This window comes from Gracilinanus agilis, chromosome 1, assembly GCF_016433145.1.
Source record: "Gracilinanus agilis isolate LMUSP501 chromosome 1, AgileGrace, whole genome shotgun sequence".
In the NCBI taxonomy this organism is placed as follows: domain Eukaryota; kingdom Metazoa; phylum Chordata; class Mammalia; order Didelphimorphia; family Didelphidae; genus Gracilinanus; species Gracilinanus agilis.
This window is the reverse complement of record NC_058130.1, coordinates 214,001,151-214,019,940: the sequence shown is the minus strand read 5'-3', so window position 1 is coordinate 214,019,940 and position 18,790 is coordinate 214,001,151. Positions and strand designations below refer to the sequence as shown.

General features: G+C 33.3%; 1 protein-coding gene across 1 annotated transcript in view; it reads left to right on the top strand.

The window, feature by feature from the left end:
* The first annotated feature begins 5,817 nt into the window (after positions 1-5,817).
* The window catches only part of SUN1 (Sad1 and UNC84 domain containing 1), a 55,958-nt gene continuing 42,985 nt past the window's right edge, over positions 5,818-18,790 (top strand). Inside the window, exons 1-3 of the mRNA XM_044660102.1 lie at positions 5,818-5,897; positions 13,192-13,288; positions 17,837-18,022. Of these exons, the coding sequence (XP_044516037.1) occupies positions 13,212-13,288; positions 17,837-18,022 (263 nt within the window). The 5' untranslated portion in view covers positions 5,818-5,897; positions 13,192-13,211. The remainder of the gene's footprint in view (positions 5,898-13,191; positions 13,289-17,836; positions 18,023-18,790) is intronic.

The window sequence follows — 18,790 nt, the reverse complement described above, 5'->3', positions numbered from 1 at the left end:
ATGCCTTCATTCTTGCTTCATTTCTTTCCAGAAAAGTTCATTTGGAAACAGACTGTGAAAGGACCTTGAGTTTCAGGCTGAGGAGTTTGATAAGAATTGATAGATGATATGCAGAACAAAAGGATGAGATCACTTAGGGGAGAGTAGAAAAAGACAATGAAGAACCAATGACTAGGAAGGTCAGAAAAGGCTTCATGTAGAAATTGGTGCTTGAGCTGAGCCTTGGAGGAAACTAGGAATTTTAAGAGAAGGAGAAACAATGGGAGTACATTCCAAAAATTGGGAGATAGGCATTGCAAAGACAGAAGAGGAACAATAAGAAGGTGAGTTTGGCTGGACCATAGTGTGTATGAAGGGGGAAAATGTATAATAACACTGGAGAGATAGATTGAAAGAAAAGGCTAGCCCATAGGCTGGCAAGGGAATACCTATTCTTTGTTCTAAAAAGCGTGATGTATGGGAATGAGAATCTCTGGCTTCAGAGTTGGGATGTCTTAGAACAAAGAGTCTAAAGGAACAAGCCGGAAATTGGCTTGTACTGGTCCTAGAAGAAGAGTTTCTACTTTTAAAAAAATTCTCAAGTGGATCTGTGATTCCACATAAAGCATCTATGCCTACCCATCTTATACAACTCTTGTCCATTTCCTCTTTATAAGTTCACTGGGATCCACTCAGCATGGTGGAAATCTTTCTCAAAGCAAACAAACTAGATTTTTGAACAGTAAGATGACAGTAGGATGGTATGATCATACCTGTGTCATTGGGAAAGATTAGTTTTTATATCCTTTTATACTTCCTTAATTCCCCATTTTATTCCCTACAGAATCTTTTCCAAACCTTTTCAAGTCTTCCACACCCTCACTGTTCTTTTCTTTGCTAAAGACCTTGCTTTTTAAAATAAGAGAATTGAAAGCATTTGAAATGATCTTCCTTTTTATCCTTTATTTCAGTACCCCTTGATGTCATCTCCATCTCTTTCCACCTTTCCCCCAGTCTTTGACATTGAGGTAGCCTTTCTTCTTGCCAACTATGTGTCCATGAGGCTGTTCTGCTAATAGATTAATTCTTTAAATTTCAACCTCTTATTTATAAGTACATTCCTTAGGGTCTGCAAACATACCCAAGTATCCCCTATCATTAAAAAAAATTCACTGGACTGCCATCCCCTTAAGTGATATTTCTAAAGTTATCTTCCCTTTACCATCCAAACTCCTAAAAGTTATCTATACTCTTCCTTCTCTTCTCTCACTTCTCAACCTTTTGCCATCTAGGCTTCAACCTTATCACTTGAATATTAATGATTAAACTATTCTCTCCAAAGTCACTAGTGATCTTTTAATTATAAAATTGGTCTCTTTTTCAGTCCTCATTCATCTTGACTGATCTGCTACATTTGATGCTGTTGACCATCCTCTGGAATCTGACACTTTCCTCACTAGTATCATATGTCTCTACTCCTATTTTTCCTCATATTTTTCTGGCCATTCAACACAGTTCTTTGCTTTTTCATCATTCAGATAATAACTCACCTAACTGTGAGTGTTCCTCTTGTTTCTGTCCTAGGCCCCTTTCTTTTTTTCACATGGTGACCTCATCAACTCTTGTGGGTTTAATTATTAGAAAGTAACATTCGATTTGAGCCTTGATGCAAACAAGGGGTTTCAAGAGGCAGAGAGGTGAAGAGAAATTGCTTTAGTATATGTCAGTGATGGCAAACCTTTTAGAGATGGAGTGCTGGGCCCTGCCCCTCTCCCCCCCAGAGCAAGTACTATGCCCCACCCCCTACCTTTTTCTCCCAGACTCCCCCATCCTTACTACAATCAGGGGAGGGAAGAAGCACTCCCATTGGGCTGCTGGGCCGAGGAGTGGGTGATGAAAGAAATGTCTTCAGTGCAGGTGAAGAAGGGGAGGGGAGTGACCCAAATGCTCCACTCCTCTCTAACTTGGCCTCCTGTGAACTGCCCATCTTGCCCCCTGTGCATTCCCATTGGGCTGCTGGGCAGAGGGATGGGGATGTGAAAAAATGTCATCAGACACAGTGGAGAGGGGGAAGGGAGCAGCTTTGCCTGAGGCTCTGCCTTTCTAGTAATGAACTTGGGGGGAGGGGGGAAGAGGACAGCACCCGTGCCCACAGAGTGAGCTTTGCATGCCATCTTTGGCACCCATGCCATAGGTTCACCATCACTGGCATATGTGGTATTGAAGCAAGCACAGAGAAGTTGTTTTCCAAGCTTGGGGAACATCCAGTGTAAAGACGGAATTGGAAGCTGGAACATTATGTATGAGAAACCCAAGTAGACTGGCTGGACTATAAATTTCATAGAAGAGAGTGGTATTTTACACTGGAAATATAGGACCCAACGAAGTTATGAAGAACTAAATGTCAAACAGAGAAGTTTGTATTTGATTCTCTTGAGCTCTTCCAACAGATGCTACTCTGTTCTGGGTCTCCTTGATGCAATCAACATAATGTTATCTGCAAAAAGAGACACCTGAATGACCTCCCATAGGAAATCTTTTTTCAATTTGGGTTCTGTGCTGTCTCTTCTGTCACTGTGGAAATACAGTTTCATGTTTTATGCCTCACTTGATATTTATAATCCAGAGTTGTTAGACATGTTATTTCTGTACTTATATCTTTCAAGGAATCTTGAATGGTTTTAATGCATACATAATTTATATAAGAACCCTGATCAGTCTGAATCAAATGCTTTTTTTCATAATCAACAAGCAATAAAAACTATGGGTATATTCACTACCTTTCAGGTAATTGAAAATGATAAAAGATATGTGAATCTCATTTGTAAAAGCCAGCTTGTTCTCTATCAGTAATAGTAGGTAGCAATTATATAGTGCTTTAATGTTTGTAAAGTATTTTACAAATATCTTATTTACTACCATTATGGTGTTCTTGATTTGTTTTTGCTGGAATGGAATTTTACCTTTGTTAACAGTTTAGTTCTGAAGCAAATACAGTAAAACATAAACCTTTTATATAGTATAAGTGATTCTCAAGTTTTTGTAGAGATACGGTGGTATGCATATGGGTTAATGATCTCTCATCTAGTTGCCTTTTTTTGGTATTAATGAGTTCCCAGATTTTTTCCATTTGTTTAGTATTTAACCTTTTCTGATACTTGGCATTTTAGTCCCTTACTGCTCTCATAGTTGTGTTGCCTTCAATAGAGACCTCTTCTGGTTGATTGCACATGTTTTTCCTATTCTTATTCTCTTTACTGCCATTTCTATCTGTTCTATAAACTTTTCTAGGACTGCAATGTTAAGAAATGAGTATGGAGGTTCCTCTGTCCATGGTGGAGAAAGCTATTTGTTATACTGATTTTTATGGATTGTTTCCATCTTTTTTTTCTTGTCTTCATTCCACTTTCATCTTTAAATGCTTTGAGAATGTTTCTTTTTGGTTGTTTTCAAACTCCATTACTTCTCTCTGCTTTTTATGAAACAATATTGCTCATAATTGTCTATTACCTTCACAAAATTTTATGATCAAGTTTCTGTTTTAACCTGGTGATGCCTTTGGTATCCATCTCTATTTGGCAATTAAGTCAGTTGTTTGCTTACTGAAGGAACTTTCTGGGCTCTTTTTTAGCTTATTTGTTGTAACTTCAGCATATCATTAGAAAGTAAGGAAAGCTTCCTTCCAGCACATTGGATGGACTTCCTCTTATAAACTATGGTAGGACATGTATAAGAGTCCAACAATATGGGTAGGTATGGATAGGTTGAGATCTTTATCTTTGGACAGAGCTTCCAAACTGATGATCCCACAAGTTTGAGTATTGCTGAGTGTTTTGGGAAATGTTCGAAGCAAAGGCTCATCTCTTTTTTAAATGAATTTTCCAAGTTAGTTACAACACTCTTCATCACAGCTTATAAAGTATACACACCATTCATTGATCCTTTGTATAGAAGTACCTAGCAGGTCTTTACCAACTTTTAAAGCCTTTAAGTACTGGTTAGTCAAAGGAAGACCAGCCTAGCCAAGTTCCTGGAAATTTATTAACATTCAATTCAAAAATTTATTAACACTTCCCCTTCAAGGACTAAGTCATAGAAGAGTTGAGATGTCTCCTTGGAAGGAGAACCTGCTCTAGTGTTCTAATGGTCTCTGACTTCATTGGAGTATCAAAGTAGGTACAAAGCCATATGCTAAGTGATGGGAAAGATTCAATTGAGTATTTTTCCAAAACAGAATAACTGTCAAGTGAGTAGGGATGATAGACAATTAGAGTACAGTTTTATTCACTGTTAATATATAGAGAAAGCAGTTTTGCCATGGGCTATCTAGTTGGGAGTAAGAAATATATATTTTTAAAATGCAGGATATTCTTTTGTAAAAGTGTTTACTATGGTAAGGTTATACCAGTATAAACAATTTAATTCTGAAGCAAATACAATAACACTTTTAATACTAGGCTTTTTATAGCATGTATACAGTCTACATTACTGTGTATACAGAATATCATTTGACCACTCTGATTTTACTGTAGTTAAATGATACTGCAATAAGAGGAAGTGGGATTTTTCTGAAAAGACCTTAGAGCACTTATCACCTGAACATATAAACATGTGATAATATATCTTAAGATAAAAGCTTTGTTTTCCCTTAGAACTTGGAGCTATTTATACATTGTAAATATGCCCCGCCTTTTTTTTGCCTTGTTCCCAAAAGTAAGTCTGACTTTGTGAACTATGTGCTTTAAACCTAAAAATCTCAAAATCATATGCTTCAAAAGTGAAACTTTTTTATAGAAAAGTAATTTAAGTTGTATTTAGTTAGCTTGACTATGTTCTTATTTGTCATATTTAACTAATCATGGGAGGTTATTAATTTGTCTTTAAGGGTTATTGATATTTCTCTGAAGAGAAAATGCGATGTAATAGTAAGGAGCACTAGACTCGTAGTTTGCAAGGCTTTTGATCCTGTCTATGATACCAGCAGCAAGCCATATAAATCATTTCTCCCCTTAAAGTCTGTTTCCTCATCTGTTAAATGGAGACAGTAATTCCCATGGTACCCTGCCTCATTAGGTTGTGACAATTAAATGGAAACCTTGAAGCAATGTATAAGTATCAGCTATTACACACAACAAACTATATTGTCTCTAAAATGCAATTATTTTACTTCTACAAAATTTCTCCTATATGTAAATCAAATCCAGCTTAATAGGTTATAGGGACAATTGTTTTGCAGATCTCTTTGCTTTAAAAGAAAGCTTTATTCCTTTTTTTATTGATAACTTTCCATCTGTTATATATAAAAAAAATCATTCACTAAACAGTAAAATAGTATATTTATGAGAGAAATACTTTTTGAAAGGTTAATTCGGGTTTTTTTTTACTATTTTTAAAAAGAACTGTAATGCAGGATTACATTTTAAATTATTAAGTTAGTCATGTTTAATTTATATAACTCCATTTTATATATTATTACATTTAAAATGGAAATTAAAATGAAGCACATTTTATGGAAAGTGCTATCATTTTTTGGCAAATTCTCTGGCTATTTTTAAGATTATTTTCAAATTTATCCACGTGAAACTTTTTGGCAGTTTGAGAGGAAATTAATGGGTTAAACATCTGTGGGCTGGCTAAAGCTACGGTGTCCAATAAATTTGAAGACTCCCTCTGACTGACAGTTAATGCTTAGAGAGGCTGGATCAGATTAGTCCAGGCTTCAGGCTTTGTTGAGACTGGGAAGCCATTTTAGGATTCTTTGGTGTGGAATCGAAAACACCGTGCTGTCAACTTGCAAACTTCCCTCTTCGAGAATCAGTTTGTGTGTTTGCAAAACTTGTGGAATATAATCATGATGATATGTAGGAGTACTCTGTGCAGGTGATCTGAAAGTGGACCCTGGAACTTTGGATAAAGAGGTTTGGTATATTGATTGTTGTCGTATAGAATTATAATAGACTAATTAATCTTTATCCTTTCTAGGCAGGAGTTTTAAATAAGACTGACTTTTTGTCCTCTTTATTTGCTTTTTCATATGCTGTAATAATAATTTATTAGAGTACTACTGTGTTACTTAAAGTGACTTATTGAGATAGATCTATGGCAAGTTCAATTTCAATTTAACTCTATTTTAAAGGTTTCTTTAATGGGTAAAATTGTGGACCTGTTTTTATTCTTTTTCCATTTAAGTTTGTTTTCAGTGACTTTTTATAACTAGCCTTTTCATTAGTATAAATGTTCCTAGACCTTCTGAATAAATTGCAACTTTTTACCTATCTTGATTTTGGAAAATAATATTGGTGAGATTTTTCATCAATTTCTGGATAGTTTGTTTACAATGCTGAAAATTCATGTTCTTTGTCGTCTTTGAAATAAGAAATTTATTGCCCTTTCCCAGTATTTCTTCAAAACTGATTTCATCACCCTATAACATATTAAATATCAAATTTTATTTATTATGGTCCCGTTTAATTATTTCAGTATACAATATTGGCCTGAAGCATGTGGTTGTATAACTTGTCATTTTGAGGATGCTTTGATACATATCACTTTCTAAACTGTTAAATTCAACAGTTCTTAGTAGGGATGTATGCTTTCTGAATAGAAAGCATTCAGATTAGATGTGATAAGTGTTAAAAACTAAGCTTTCATTCAAACATTTTTATACTGTTTTGGTTTCATAACAAACTTTAAAATGTTTATATTTGGATTTTTAGCTATGAATTGTCAAACTGCATTTTTTATTCCCTTTGAAGGAGAAAAGCTAATATATTTGAGATACTTTAAAAGAAAAGAGAAAAATTTCAAAGCTTTGCTATTAAAATTCTTGAGTATTCTTGCAAAATACACATTCTCTAAGTTTGAATCTGATACATGTGTCCATAATGGAATAGCACTCTGAATTATTAGTATTGTATTAATTAATCTTTGGGCTGTTGACATTAACTTATCAATAAAACAATTTAAGTGAGACTAAATAAATTTTTTTCCTTATAACTGTAATGTGCATTATTGATACAACTGACCCACAATCAGTAAGACTTTTGAAACAGTTTTCCAGTTGTGACAGATGAAAATGTTAAATTTTAATCTTGTTATGAAAGCAAAATTTTATAAAACTCCTGTCTTTTATCCACTCACTCATTGAAAGTGACTTTGTTGTGAAATATAGAGCATGCTTTGATGAGGCTGTTTAGATTTGAGAATGGAACAGAGGGACCCTAATTTGACCACATATAACTACAAATCTATTAGACTGTATCAGTATCACTGATCTTTAATCAACTGAACCAAGCAGCTACAGACAGAAATAGGTAATCTGAAACTATTTAAAAATCAAGGACTAGCAAAGGACTTTAAATGCTAAGACTTCTAGTCTGTTTTAGGAATATGCATGTGGAATTTTGATGTTCCTTAACACATTTAGGACAAATTTGTGTTACTAATTTTCAACATAGGGCACAGGATTCATTATGAGGTTTAAAAACAATATTATGACTTGTTAACAATAAAACTTGGATTTTAGGGTTTTTTTTTACAAAGAATGCAAAGTTCTTTGTAACAATGCAACTTATAACTTTTGTCTTACCATTCATTACCAAAAGTAAAAAAGTTGCACAAAATTAAGCAATAGGGTATTTGTCAAAAAACAAAACAAAACAAAACAAAACTCCTGACTATGAAACTGCTGTTTGTATATTTTGATTTGGAAACGACACTGTGTAGAATGTTAGCATGGGACAGCTTTAACACCTTCAGAAGGTTTTCCAGGATCATTTTCTTTTTTTAAGTTGTCAGTCACACTTTAGATGTATGATATTTTAATTCTGAAAACTAGATGTATTCAGTGATGGGTGACTGTCGTTTTTTAGGGGAGTAGGTCATGGCTTCCTTCAGTATGGGATGCAAATGGCAAAGATATACTGTTACACTTTCTCCTTTAATTAGCAGTGATATAAATGGAAACTGGGATCACTATTTTTAAAAATGCTATAAACAATGTTTATATATTACAAAAAAGTATTAAATGGTTATCAGTAGACAACTTAAACTATAATTTTCAAATGATTGGATTAATTGCAAAAAAAAAAGTTTAGATTTGGTACTTTAACGTGTTGACTAGCAATGCTTAAAAAACAATCTGGGGAGTGGGGTAGAGTTGCAGATAGGTGTCTCAGTGGGATTGAGAGCCAGGGCCTAGAGACAGGAGGTCCTGAGTTCAAATGTGGCCTCAGACATGTCCTAGCTGTATGACCCTGGGCAAGTCACTTAACCCCCAATGTCTAACCCTTACTGCTTTCCTACCTTGGAATCATGCATAGTATTGATTCTAAGACGTAAGGGGAAGATTAAAAAAAAACCAAAAAACAACCAATCTGAGCCTGTTACAACTATATTTTTTATTCATTTCAATAATCCAGACAGGACGAAAAAGAATCTCATTAAAGTAATAAGAGGCTTAATTTTTTGAAAGGGATGGGGCAAATAAATGTTTTAATTTCATTTTGAAATAGTTATCAACATGGAACACAAAAGTTCAATAAAATATTTTAAGATAGGTATCAGTTCTATATTATGATCCTTTAAGGGAGAAAGAAATGGTAAAGAAATAATGAAAGTGAGTTTCTGAGATACTAGAAAGAAACAGAAGGACTTAGAAGGGGGCAGCTCCGTAGCTCGGTTGATTGCTCTCTAGCCAGGCCTAGAGACGGTGATCCTGGGCTCAAATTTGGCTGCGGAAACTTCCTAGCTGTGTGACCCTGGGCAAGTCAATTAACCCCCAATAGCTAGCCCTTGCTGCTCCTCTGCCTTGGAACCAATATACAGTTTTGATTCTAAGACAGAAGGTAAGGGTTTTTTTGTTTATTTGTTTGTTTTTAAGTCAGAAAACAAGAAAGAGAGGTTTTGAGAAAGGCTTTAGTAGATTCTTCTAACCAGGTCACCTATTCTTGATTACTGACCAATAAATATTCCTGAAATATGATTTCTGAATAGTATCTTTTTATCTTATCCTTTGAAAAACTAATTGTATTTAATAATTGGTCAACCTTGAGGAGCTCTGTTCTGTTTTGTTTTTTTTTTTTTTGGATGGAGTAACCATAGTGGCCCCTCCAGGAGAGAAATTATTTTCTGGCCTCTAGAGCTGATAAAAGTACTACCCCTGCTGCCCTCCCTCTGGTTAAATGAAAGATCCTTGATCCAGTGATCTAAAGATCCCTAAATTCAAATGTAGGGGCTGTAGAAAATAGTTTATTTTCATATTCTTTGCTTAAATTTGGAAAAGTATATTTAAAATGAGCCCAAGCTTTTGTAAGAAGGGGGTGATGATGCTACACTTTGCACTGTAAAAAAATGTATGTAGAGTTGAGAAGATCTTTATTTCAGAGAAGACAAAAGGTTTTTAAATAAGCTTTGAGCTTTACAAGTAAACATAGGTAATGTTTATTTTTAAAATGGGTTTTCTGCTCTTTTAAAACTAGCACTGTGTTACCTTCCTTGGGTTTTGGTAGATCACATTTTATTTTTTAATTTACACATGAAACTAATGTGACTGAAGAACTTAACTTAGCAAACTAAATATCATGCAACAACTAATGTAACAAGAAAAGGTTGTTTATAGCAAAATAAATAGATAATTGTGAAAGCAAATTAAGATTAACAGTTAGAATATAGCAACTAATCTTTCATATTGTAGTTTTTCATCACTTTTCATCAATGTAATTGCTACTGATATATTTTAAGGATTTGGAAAGTTCGTTTAACTTTATGATGTCATTTTCTCCCTAACCCCCAAATAAATAAATCCAGTTTGCTTTCTTCATTTCTTCTTATTTTTGTCATTATGATTCCTTCCCCTGGGCACCTGACAGAATTTAGGGCTTACTTACGAGCAACATCTTGTTTTCCATTCATACATCTTTTTTACTACATTGAATATCCTTGGATATAATATGAAAAGCTTTCCAAAAGTCTACGAGTTCCAAGTTACATTGCACATTAGATGCACAATTGATCCCCATTTTATCTTGTCTTAAAATTGGGCCACCTACAACTTACCTATAACTAAAAACTCAGATTACAATTCAGTATTTACTATGAGTTCTACTACTTGGAATTTATTTTTAATTTGAGCATTCTGACATTTTTTGGAACCCACACAGCTACCACCTTATTTCCTGCCCTACTTTTAAATGCCTGTGCTATTGTAATGACCTCCTGACTGTTCTTGCCTCTAGTTACTTCTCTAATCTGTCCTCCCATCCTTTATTAAACTGCCAAAATTATCTTTCAATTTCCTCTAGTTTAGATGCAAACTCTTCAGGCTGGCATTTCAAGATTTCCCTACACTCTGTCTAGTTCCAGCCTACTTTTCAAGCTTTCTATTTTAGATTGTTTATTTTCATGCACTAAACATTTTTGCCAGATTGTACATTTGTTTCCCCAACTCAGTGGTAGTCTCCCAACTATGTGTTTTCACAAAGTGTCTCAGGTGCCTATAATTAATTCCCTCTTTCAGCATCCTTATTTTCCTTTAAGTTCATTTCACGTGCTACCTTGTCTAAAACTTTTCCTGATACTCCTAACTCGGTTGTGTTTTCTCCACTGACAGATTACTTTGTATTATATTTATCTACTTATCCATTGTGTTTACTTCTTTCTCCTTACCCCCATCATCTCACCAAGTTTCTTCAGGGCAGGAATTTTTTTCCTCCTTTGTTCAGTTCCTTACACTTTGTAGGCCTTTGATAAATATTTGAGTTGTATTGAATTTCTTATGATAGGGGAAGGGGGGGAGAGAACTCTTACATGCCTTCCAAAGGTGTTCACCTGGTATGGTAGTTTATTGATTACTCCTTTTCTTATGTATGTCTTATTTTAGAAGCTTACGATTTCTAATGCCAGAAATTTCCAGTGTTTTCCATTGAAGACTTCAATATTCAGAATATATAGAAATAATCAAAGCAATATATTGGTGTTACTTTTTTTTTTTAAACCCTTACCTTCCATCTTAGAATCAATACTAAGGCAGAAGAGTGGTTAGGGCTAGCAATGGGGGTTAAGTGACTTGCCCAGGGTCCCACAGCTAGAGAGTGCCTGAGGCCACATTTGAACCCTCCCGTCTCTGTACCGGACTCTCAATCCACTGAGCCACCCAGCTGCCCTCTAGTGTTACTTTTTAAAGAGAAAATTAATAACAGAGTATGACTTTTTGTACCCTAAAGTTTTTTCCACCAGTATTTTAAATTTTTATTATTAAGGCCAGTCCTCTTAACGACTGAAAAAGAATTGAGTGATTGCATGTAGCAACTATTCATTATTTTGTGGCAGTTATATCAGATTTCAAAACTAACAACCAATTCTAGAAGTACTCATTGTCAAGACTTATTGAGTGAATTGATGGAGAACTTAGCTTGGCTATTTAACTTTTAATTTCCTCACTATAATATCCTCACTATAATATGAAACATTTCTTGAAATCTATCACTAATTTTACAAGTTAAGGATATAGTGTATTTTTTCCAGAAGTTTTTGTTAATGACAAAAATTTCAATAAGTACAGAAATAATAGTGTTCATGAGTGGTAGATTTATTCCCTTTGAATGAATATACTTTAAAATGAGCAATCATTGAGAACAGAAAAGTAAGGAATGTCTTACTGTTCCATTATTTGAATAAATAAGTGATGTTTGATGAGTATTTACAAAATCAAAAGGATGATCAATAATAAAGTTACAAAGTCTAGCATCTATTGGATGCTTAGGATGTTCCTCAGTGGCCAGTCAGCAAGCATTTATTAGATTGCTGCTAAATAAGAAGTTTGGAAGCAGTTTGGTATGGTTCTAGTTCTCTAGTAAGGATGAATGGCTTTCATGTGAGCAGGTGTGTGCTATTGAAGCTGCTTATAGTTCGTATTGAGTCTGAAAAGTGCATAAAGCTTGGGGAAAAATTCATTCTCCATTTTCTTTTTTGTTTCCTTAAATTTGTTGTATTCAAATCTTAATATTCATCATTCTCATATAAAAATTATTGTTATGTTCTGCTATACAAAGTCAGTTAACAATATGGACAGAGAGAGACAAAAAGGGAAATATAGGCAAGTAGACAGACAGTAAACAAGTATACTACATTACACAAATAACATATGTCAAATGTCAGTGTTAAAGTACATATTAGTGAAGTGTCAAAAGAGGAGCAATTACTGACTTTGAGAATATATATCCTACATGGAGCTAGATAATTCTCAGGAAGGAGCTGAAAAATGTGAAAGATGTAAAGGGGAAAAATAGTTTATAATTTACTTTGCTAACCAAGTGCGCTCTCTCTCTCTCTCTCTCTCTCTCTCTCTCTCTCTCTCTCTCTCTCACACACACACACACACCCACACACACACCAGTTTCAATTAAAGTACCTCAGGGTAGTCTTAAAAACCATAATCTTTTACACACAGACATTTTATACGAGATGGTTCTTTGTTCCTTTTCTACTTTCTTTAGATTTTTCAAATATGTGTCAACATTTTGCCATTTATTGTTGTTATAATTTTTTATGTATAAAATGTTTCTTACTCAAATATGAAAGCCAGTCTATAAGAGATATAGATAATGACTTGTGAAGCAAAATGCTCTCTGCAAGTATTTTAAGTTAAAAAAAATCAGTTTCTAATGGGGAGAAGAAATGACTTAATTCTAATTTAAGCTGATCACTTGATTTGTGCTTTGTTAAAAGTTCTTGCTATTTAGTATAGCACTAATTAAACATAGAAATTGGTTTCAGCTTTTTTTCTGGTTCTTAATAGCAAAAAAAAGTTGCAAAGTATATTTTGACACTTTTAAAACTGTACAGTTTGAAAAATGAGACTGTAAAGTGATTTGGGCATTCTTGTTAATTTATGAAAAGTAGTGTACCAGCCTAAAAGCTCATATGTAGGATTCAGTATCTTGTTTTTTTTTCTGAATATAGTTTTTGAGAGGGAAGTAGGGTAAAAACTTAAAAACAAATCACAAAATGGAAATATTCTAAGGTGTACAGCTACGAGAATCTGTGTTTTAATAACTATTAAAGCTGGATAAGTCTTATGTTTCACAAGAGCATTGATAGTAACATTTTAGCCCATCACTGTGCAGTACATATTGGGCAGGTTTCTTAGGATGAATTTTCATTTTCTAACACTTTTTAAAAGTCCTCCATTACTTTTTTCTCTACCTGCTGCAGTATGATTTGAAATCCTGAACATGGATTTTTCACGTCTCCACACGTACACTCCTCCTCAGTGTGTGCCAGAGAACACTGGCTACACGTATGCACTCAGGTGAGTGTGTGTGTATAAGTGGTTTGTTTTTTTTTTAATTGTGATTTACTTAACTATTCACACTACTCTAAATGTACAATGTATATTAAAGTGTTTTTTTCTTTTCTTTTTTTTTTTTTAAGTCTATGTAAAACTGTGCCATGGAATATTTAAGCTGATTTGGAAATTATCTTCAATTATTTTGAAAACTCCATCAATTTCTGTGCCAACAAATTTTTAGTGACTCACTGATTACTCACTACAAGTGAAATGCTGTCCCAAGACTCCATGCAAAATCACTGTGTTAACATAAAGAGTCATTAGTTCTCTCATCTGTAAAATTAGGGTTTAGATTAGATGGCCTTCCAGAGCCTTTCTAGTTCTATATCTCGGATCCTCTGATAGTAAAGTAATTAGTGGAATAAAAGCCTTAAGAAAAATTATTTTTCTTTGCTTTAGTTACATGACAAAACAACCACATAAAGTACATATCAATTGAGAAGGTTAACCATTTTAGCAGAAGGATAGGTAACATGAACCAACTTTTTTATAAGCATCAGTTTCCAGTTTTTCAATGTACTGTCATTTAAATCATTCTATACTAAAAATTCAAGAGGTGCTGCTCTTTAGCTTGGGCAAATCACCTCTAGATCCCCTGGCAACTTTCCACTACCTTCAGTTGCCTAGCAGTTGCTTATCTGTTCTGGTTAGAGGAAATTTTTAACCATTTTTTGCATTTATGAATTCTTTTAGCATCTTGGTGTGAAGCCCTTGGGCACATTCACAGAGTAATATTTTTAAATGCATAAAATGTGTGGGAGGATTACAAAGGAAACCAGTTATGTTCAAATGATTATTGAAATACTTTGAAAAAGAAGTTCATAGACTATAAGTTATGATCCACTGAGTTAAAGGAACATTAGCATTTCCTCTACTCCAATGAAACTAAAAGGTCTGGTCCTCCTAAAATACTAAAATTGAATAGGTTAAAGATGTGTTGGTTTTTTTAATCTGAGTTTTTGGATCATTTTTTGAAAGACATAGGTGAACCTAAAAAATAGGTTTTTTAACTTCCTTATTTTATAGATAAGAAAACTGAGGCTTACTTAATAATTACCAAGGTAATTAATGGTGGATCTGGAATTAGAACTTATACCTGGTGACTTTGAGATTAATGTGTTCTGCTTTTCAATAGAATGCTGAATTTTTTGTAGAATTAAGGAAAGTGGTTAATTATAGGAGGAGATATGTGAAGATACATTCCTTTATTGATTAGAACTTGATTTTTAAGAAAATGTTTTGGTTGAATTAAAGGGCATTATGTTTAAAATATGTGTATAGAGGGCTTTCCCTTCAGATTCTCATAAAACATAACTCTAAAAGATAAAGAGATCTAATCTTTATTGAAAAATTTGAAAGGAATTTTAGAAGAATTTTGTTTTAAAATTTAGAAAAGATTATCTTAAGGTCATTTCTCTTCATCACTTTTTGTCTGATTCCAAATTCTGTTTGAAATCACTTTTTCCATGGCAACAAGTTTTGTTTACATAAATAGAATTATAGTTTCCATTGTGGAATGAGCAGATTAAATCTGCTAACCTCCAGTTTTTAATTTTCTATACCATGAATATAACTAAAGGTTGGTCTTCATAATTTGTATATTCACTAGTTCTCAAGACATTCTTTTCAGAATTAAGTACTTAAAAAATTTTGTGGTCTATGTTAGGAAAGCAACATTGATGTTTTCATGGTTGCCTAAAAGATGGATAATGATGTTTTTATAAAGGTAACACCCTTCTTGTGTCAGAGTTGTAAGAAGATTTGGGACTTCCTCAGTTTAATATGCAGTTGAAAGGGAAAAGAAGCTAACTTGAGAATTTCAGAGATCCTGTAATATAGGGCTTCTTCTACTATCAAAGAGTTAATATTGTGTATTTGTGTTTGTGTGCCTCATCTGGCCTTATCTGTGTAGTTATTTTTAAAAATAGATGTATCCCTAAAGAGTCTTATAAATTTAATTTTCATAAAAGAAATTATATTTTAAATGTCCTAAGATAACATCCTTCAAGAACTAGTGAATCTTTTTGTAAACCAGATAAAAATGTATCCCTCTGATTTGTTTTTGTGGGGTGATCTGAGTTATAGGTTTGATTTAGTATTAAAGTAATGCATACCTCTAAGTCAAGTTGTTATAGCAAATAAAAATATGTAAAAAAAATTTTTTTACAAGCTCTCCCTATTGCCTATTTATATCAGGTAATAGCCAGTAAAACAAAAAATTTGGTTAGACCTTGAGAGTTCTTCCATAATTTGAACTGCACTGCACTGTTTACTTTATTTGCATGTATCTTCTTTGGTGGTTTTCCCAAAAATTTGAAGTGATGTAGCTAAAAGTATATGGAGAGTTTCATATATATATTGGTCAGTTAATTTGCTATTTGACAAACGATTGCCTGTAGTTATTGAATGCTCGCTGCAATTCCCATCAGCTCTTCAAGTTCCAGGATTTACTGGATAGAAGAGTTATTGAATAGTTTTAGATCCTAAGAAAAAATTTTAAAATAATTTTTCTACTTCATTTTTATCTAAAAGCCAGGAAATAGAAGTTTAATTACATAATTAAATATTCTTCAGGAATACAATAGACTAAAATTAAAATGTTTTACTCTATTTTAGGACCAGATTAGGCCTTTGCTATTTGAGTCTTATTCTAGCTATGTTCCTAATCTTTTATATTGTTTGCTAAGTAAGTGTGAATATACTCTTATGTCATTCTTTCCTTCTAATTCAGAATTAGGATTTCTTAGTTGCTCTGTTGTGCTTTTTCAACTTCAGTCATTTAATAGAGAATATAGACAGTACCCTTTTTAGGCTGTGTTGTGTTGTGAAAGCTTTTGCATTTGTTAGAACTCTGAATGTATTTTCTCAGAGAAATAGTGTTAGGTTTAGGCTTTCAGTGTAATACATAAAACTCCATTTAATGTACCTGAAGCCTAGAACTAGTGTTATTGTTTCAGTTACATCTAATATTACTCCTTTGGGAAAATGCTTTCCAAATTCCATCTCAGTCTACCAGGACAGTATCTACCTCTTTCTGGTTGGCAAAAGTACCTCTCTAACCTTCTTTAGCTATGGAAGAAAAATTCTCTTCTCCAGACCATTTTTACCCTCCCTCCATGTGTTCTGAATTTGGGACTAAGAGTCAGTAGTACTTATAGAGGGTAGAAGATATAAAATAAAAGTTCTTAATCTGAAGTCTGTGAACTTTTCATCATTTATTTTGATAGTTTTATTTCAATATTACTGACTTTCTTTGTAATTCTATTTTATTTTATACACTTAAAAACCATTCTGAGAAGAGATCTGAGGGGTTCACCAGACTACCAGAGATATCTATAGAATGAAAAAAACTTACTCTAGAATTACTCTCATTGTCAGTTTGGAAGTTGTAATAGCCATCTTCAAATATCTGAAGGCCTATCACATAGAAGAAAAGTTACCCTGGTTTTCTGTGACCCATGGTGAGGGGTGGTGCATAACTAAGACCGATAAGTGGGTATTGGGAATAGAACCAAGTTCAGTGTGAGAAATTAAGAGATGTCCAAAAATAAAAAGGGAAAGAGTGTATAGTTTCTTATCACAGGTCTTCAAGCAGAAGTTGGATGATCACTTTTTAAGGATGTTGTAGAAGTATAGCTGGACTACCTAGGTGTGATTTGGATTCCATAACTTCTCAATAGTCTTCTTACTCTGAGAATCTATGCTCTGAGGCTAAGAAGGATAGTACTGAAGATGTTATGTATGTATGCCTATAAGGCATAGTTTTGAATTAATTTTATTTAAAAGAATGACATTTGGGTGTTAAATTCTTCTTTGGGAAAAAATTCTTTATTAAGCTGTGCTCAAAGAAATCTGGTGTTATTTAGGATTGTGTTTAGGATCATTGATTTAAAAGTGGAAGGCTATTTAAAAAAAATCTAATTTAGCACCCTTAGAGTAAGGAAATTGAGATCCAAAGAGGTCAATGCTCTTTTACCTAGGGTGATATAGCAAGTGGGGAGAGCCAAGATAGTTCCTCTGACTCTCAATCCAACACTTTTTTTCACTAAATAATGCAAAGTATTTTGTTGTATAGGCTCTTTTAACCTAAACCTATATATGAATGTATTAAATATATTTTTCAGCATGAACAATTGGAAATATTGTTACCTTGTTTATTTCTTTCGATACTTTTTCTTAATGCTTTAGATCTAGAGTTAGTTAAATTTGTAAATGTTTAAGAAACCTATTATTATCACACTAGGAAATATATTGTTTCCTCTTAAAATGTAGAAGTAGTTAGAAGATGTTTGTGGTCAAGAACTGTGCTCTATTTCATGTGCCAAACCTTCTTGGTAAAAGTAAGTTTTTCATTAGACCAATTACAGTTGCCTTTAATAATTAATAGTTTGCACAATATATTTGGTAAAAATCATTTTTTAATCTATATGTTAGAGTAGATCTTTTTAAACTTTATGCCAGACAACATTAAAACTTGATAACCTTGTGATGAGTTTGTTTTCATTGTAGTTCAAGCTATTCTTCTGATGCCCTGGATTTTGAGACTGAACATAAATTAGATCCTGTGTTTGATTCTCCAAGAATGTCACGCCGAAGCTTACGTTTGGTCACTACAGCATACACCAGTGATGATGGTCAGGTGGAAAACACTCACTCGTACACTAGAAATACAGCTTACAAAGACAAAATATCAAAGTAAGCAATGTTTTGCTCCTTTTCCTTTTATTTAAAAAAAATATTCACTATTCAAAATCATTTGTTTCCTATATCTTATAGAAAACTTTACCATAACAGATTTTGCATATTAAGCTTTAATATTATGTTGCAAATTTTTGATATGGTAGAAATATTCAAGTAACCAGTTCCAAAATTTATAACATGTTATTATTGCCCTTCTACAGAGTTAAGCATTGAAATTTTGTTCAGTTGAAGTCTTATTCAGTTTATATTTCAGTACTAGAGACAGCTGCCTTCCAAATAAAGAACTACAGTTCTAGATACAGTCCTAGTAATTATTGTTTAGAAAGTTGTATTCATCTTGTATAATGAGAATTGAAATAAAACTGTCTGACCAAATACCATCAAAGGGGAAAAAGGATCTCACAAAAACAAACATATTATAGTTTATCTCCCTAATATTGCTGATTAACATAGACTTTATAATATATATGTGCATTCATTGCAAGATATATAGATACATAATAGATTAAGACTATTATTTAGTGATTCTCAAATATATTGATTTGTGACCTTTACATATTTCATATCACCACTATACCAAAAAGTATGGTATGATTTCCATCCTATTGGGAAAAATTAAGGCAACAGCTTCAGCTTTATATTCAAATCTAAATTATGATCTAGCAGCACAGATATTCAGTAAGAAAGGTAATGAAAAGGAAAAGAAAAAGTGAGTTACATTTCTAGGGGAAAAGCCTCAAAAGGGCCAGCATTTAAGTTTCA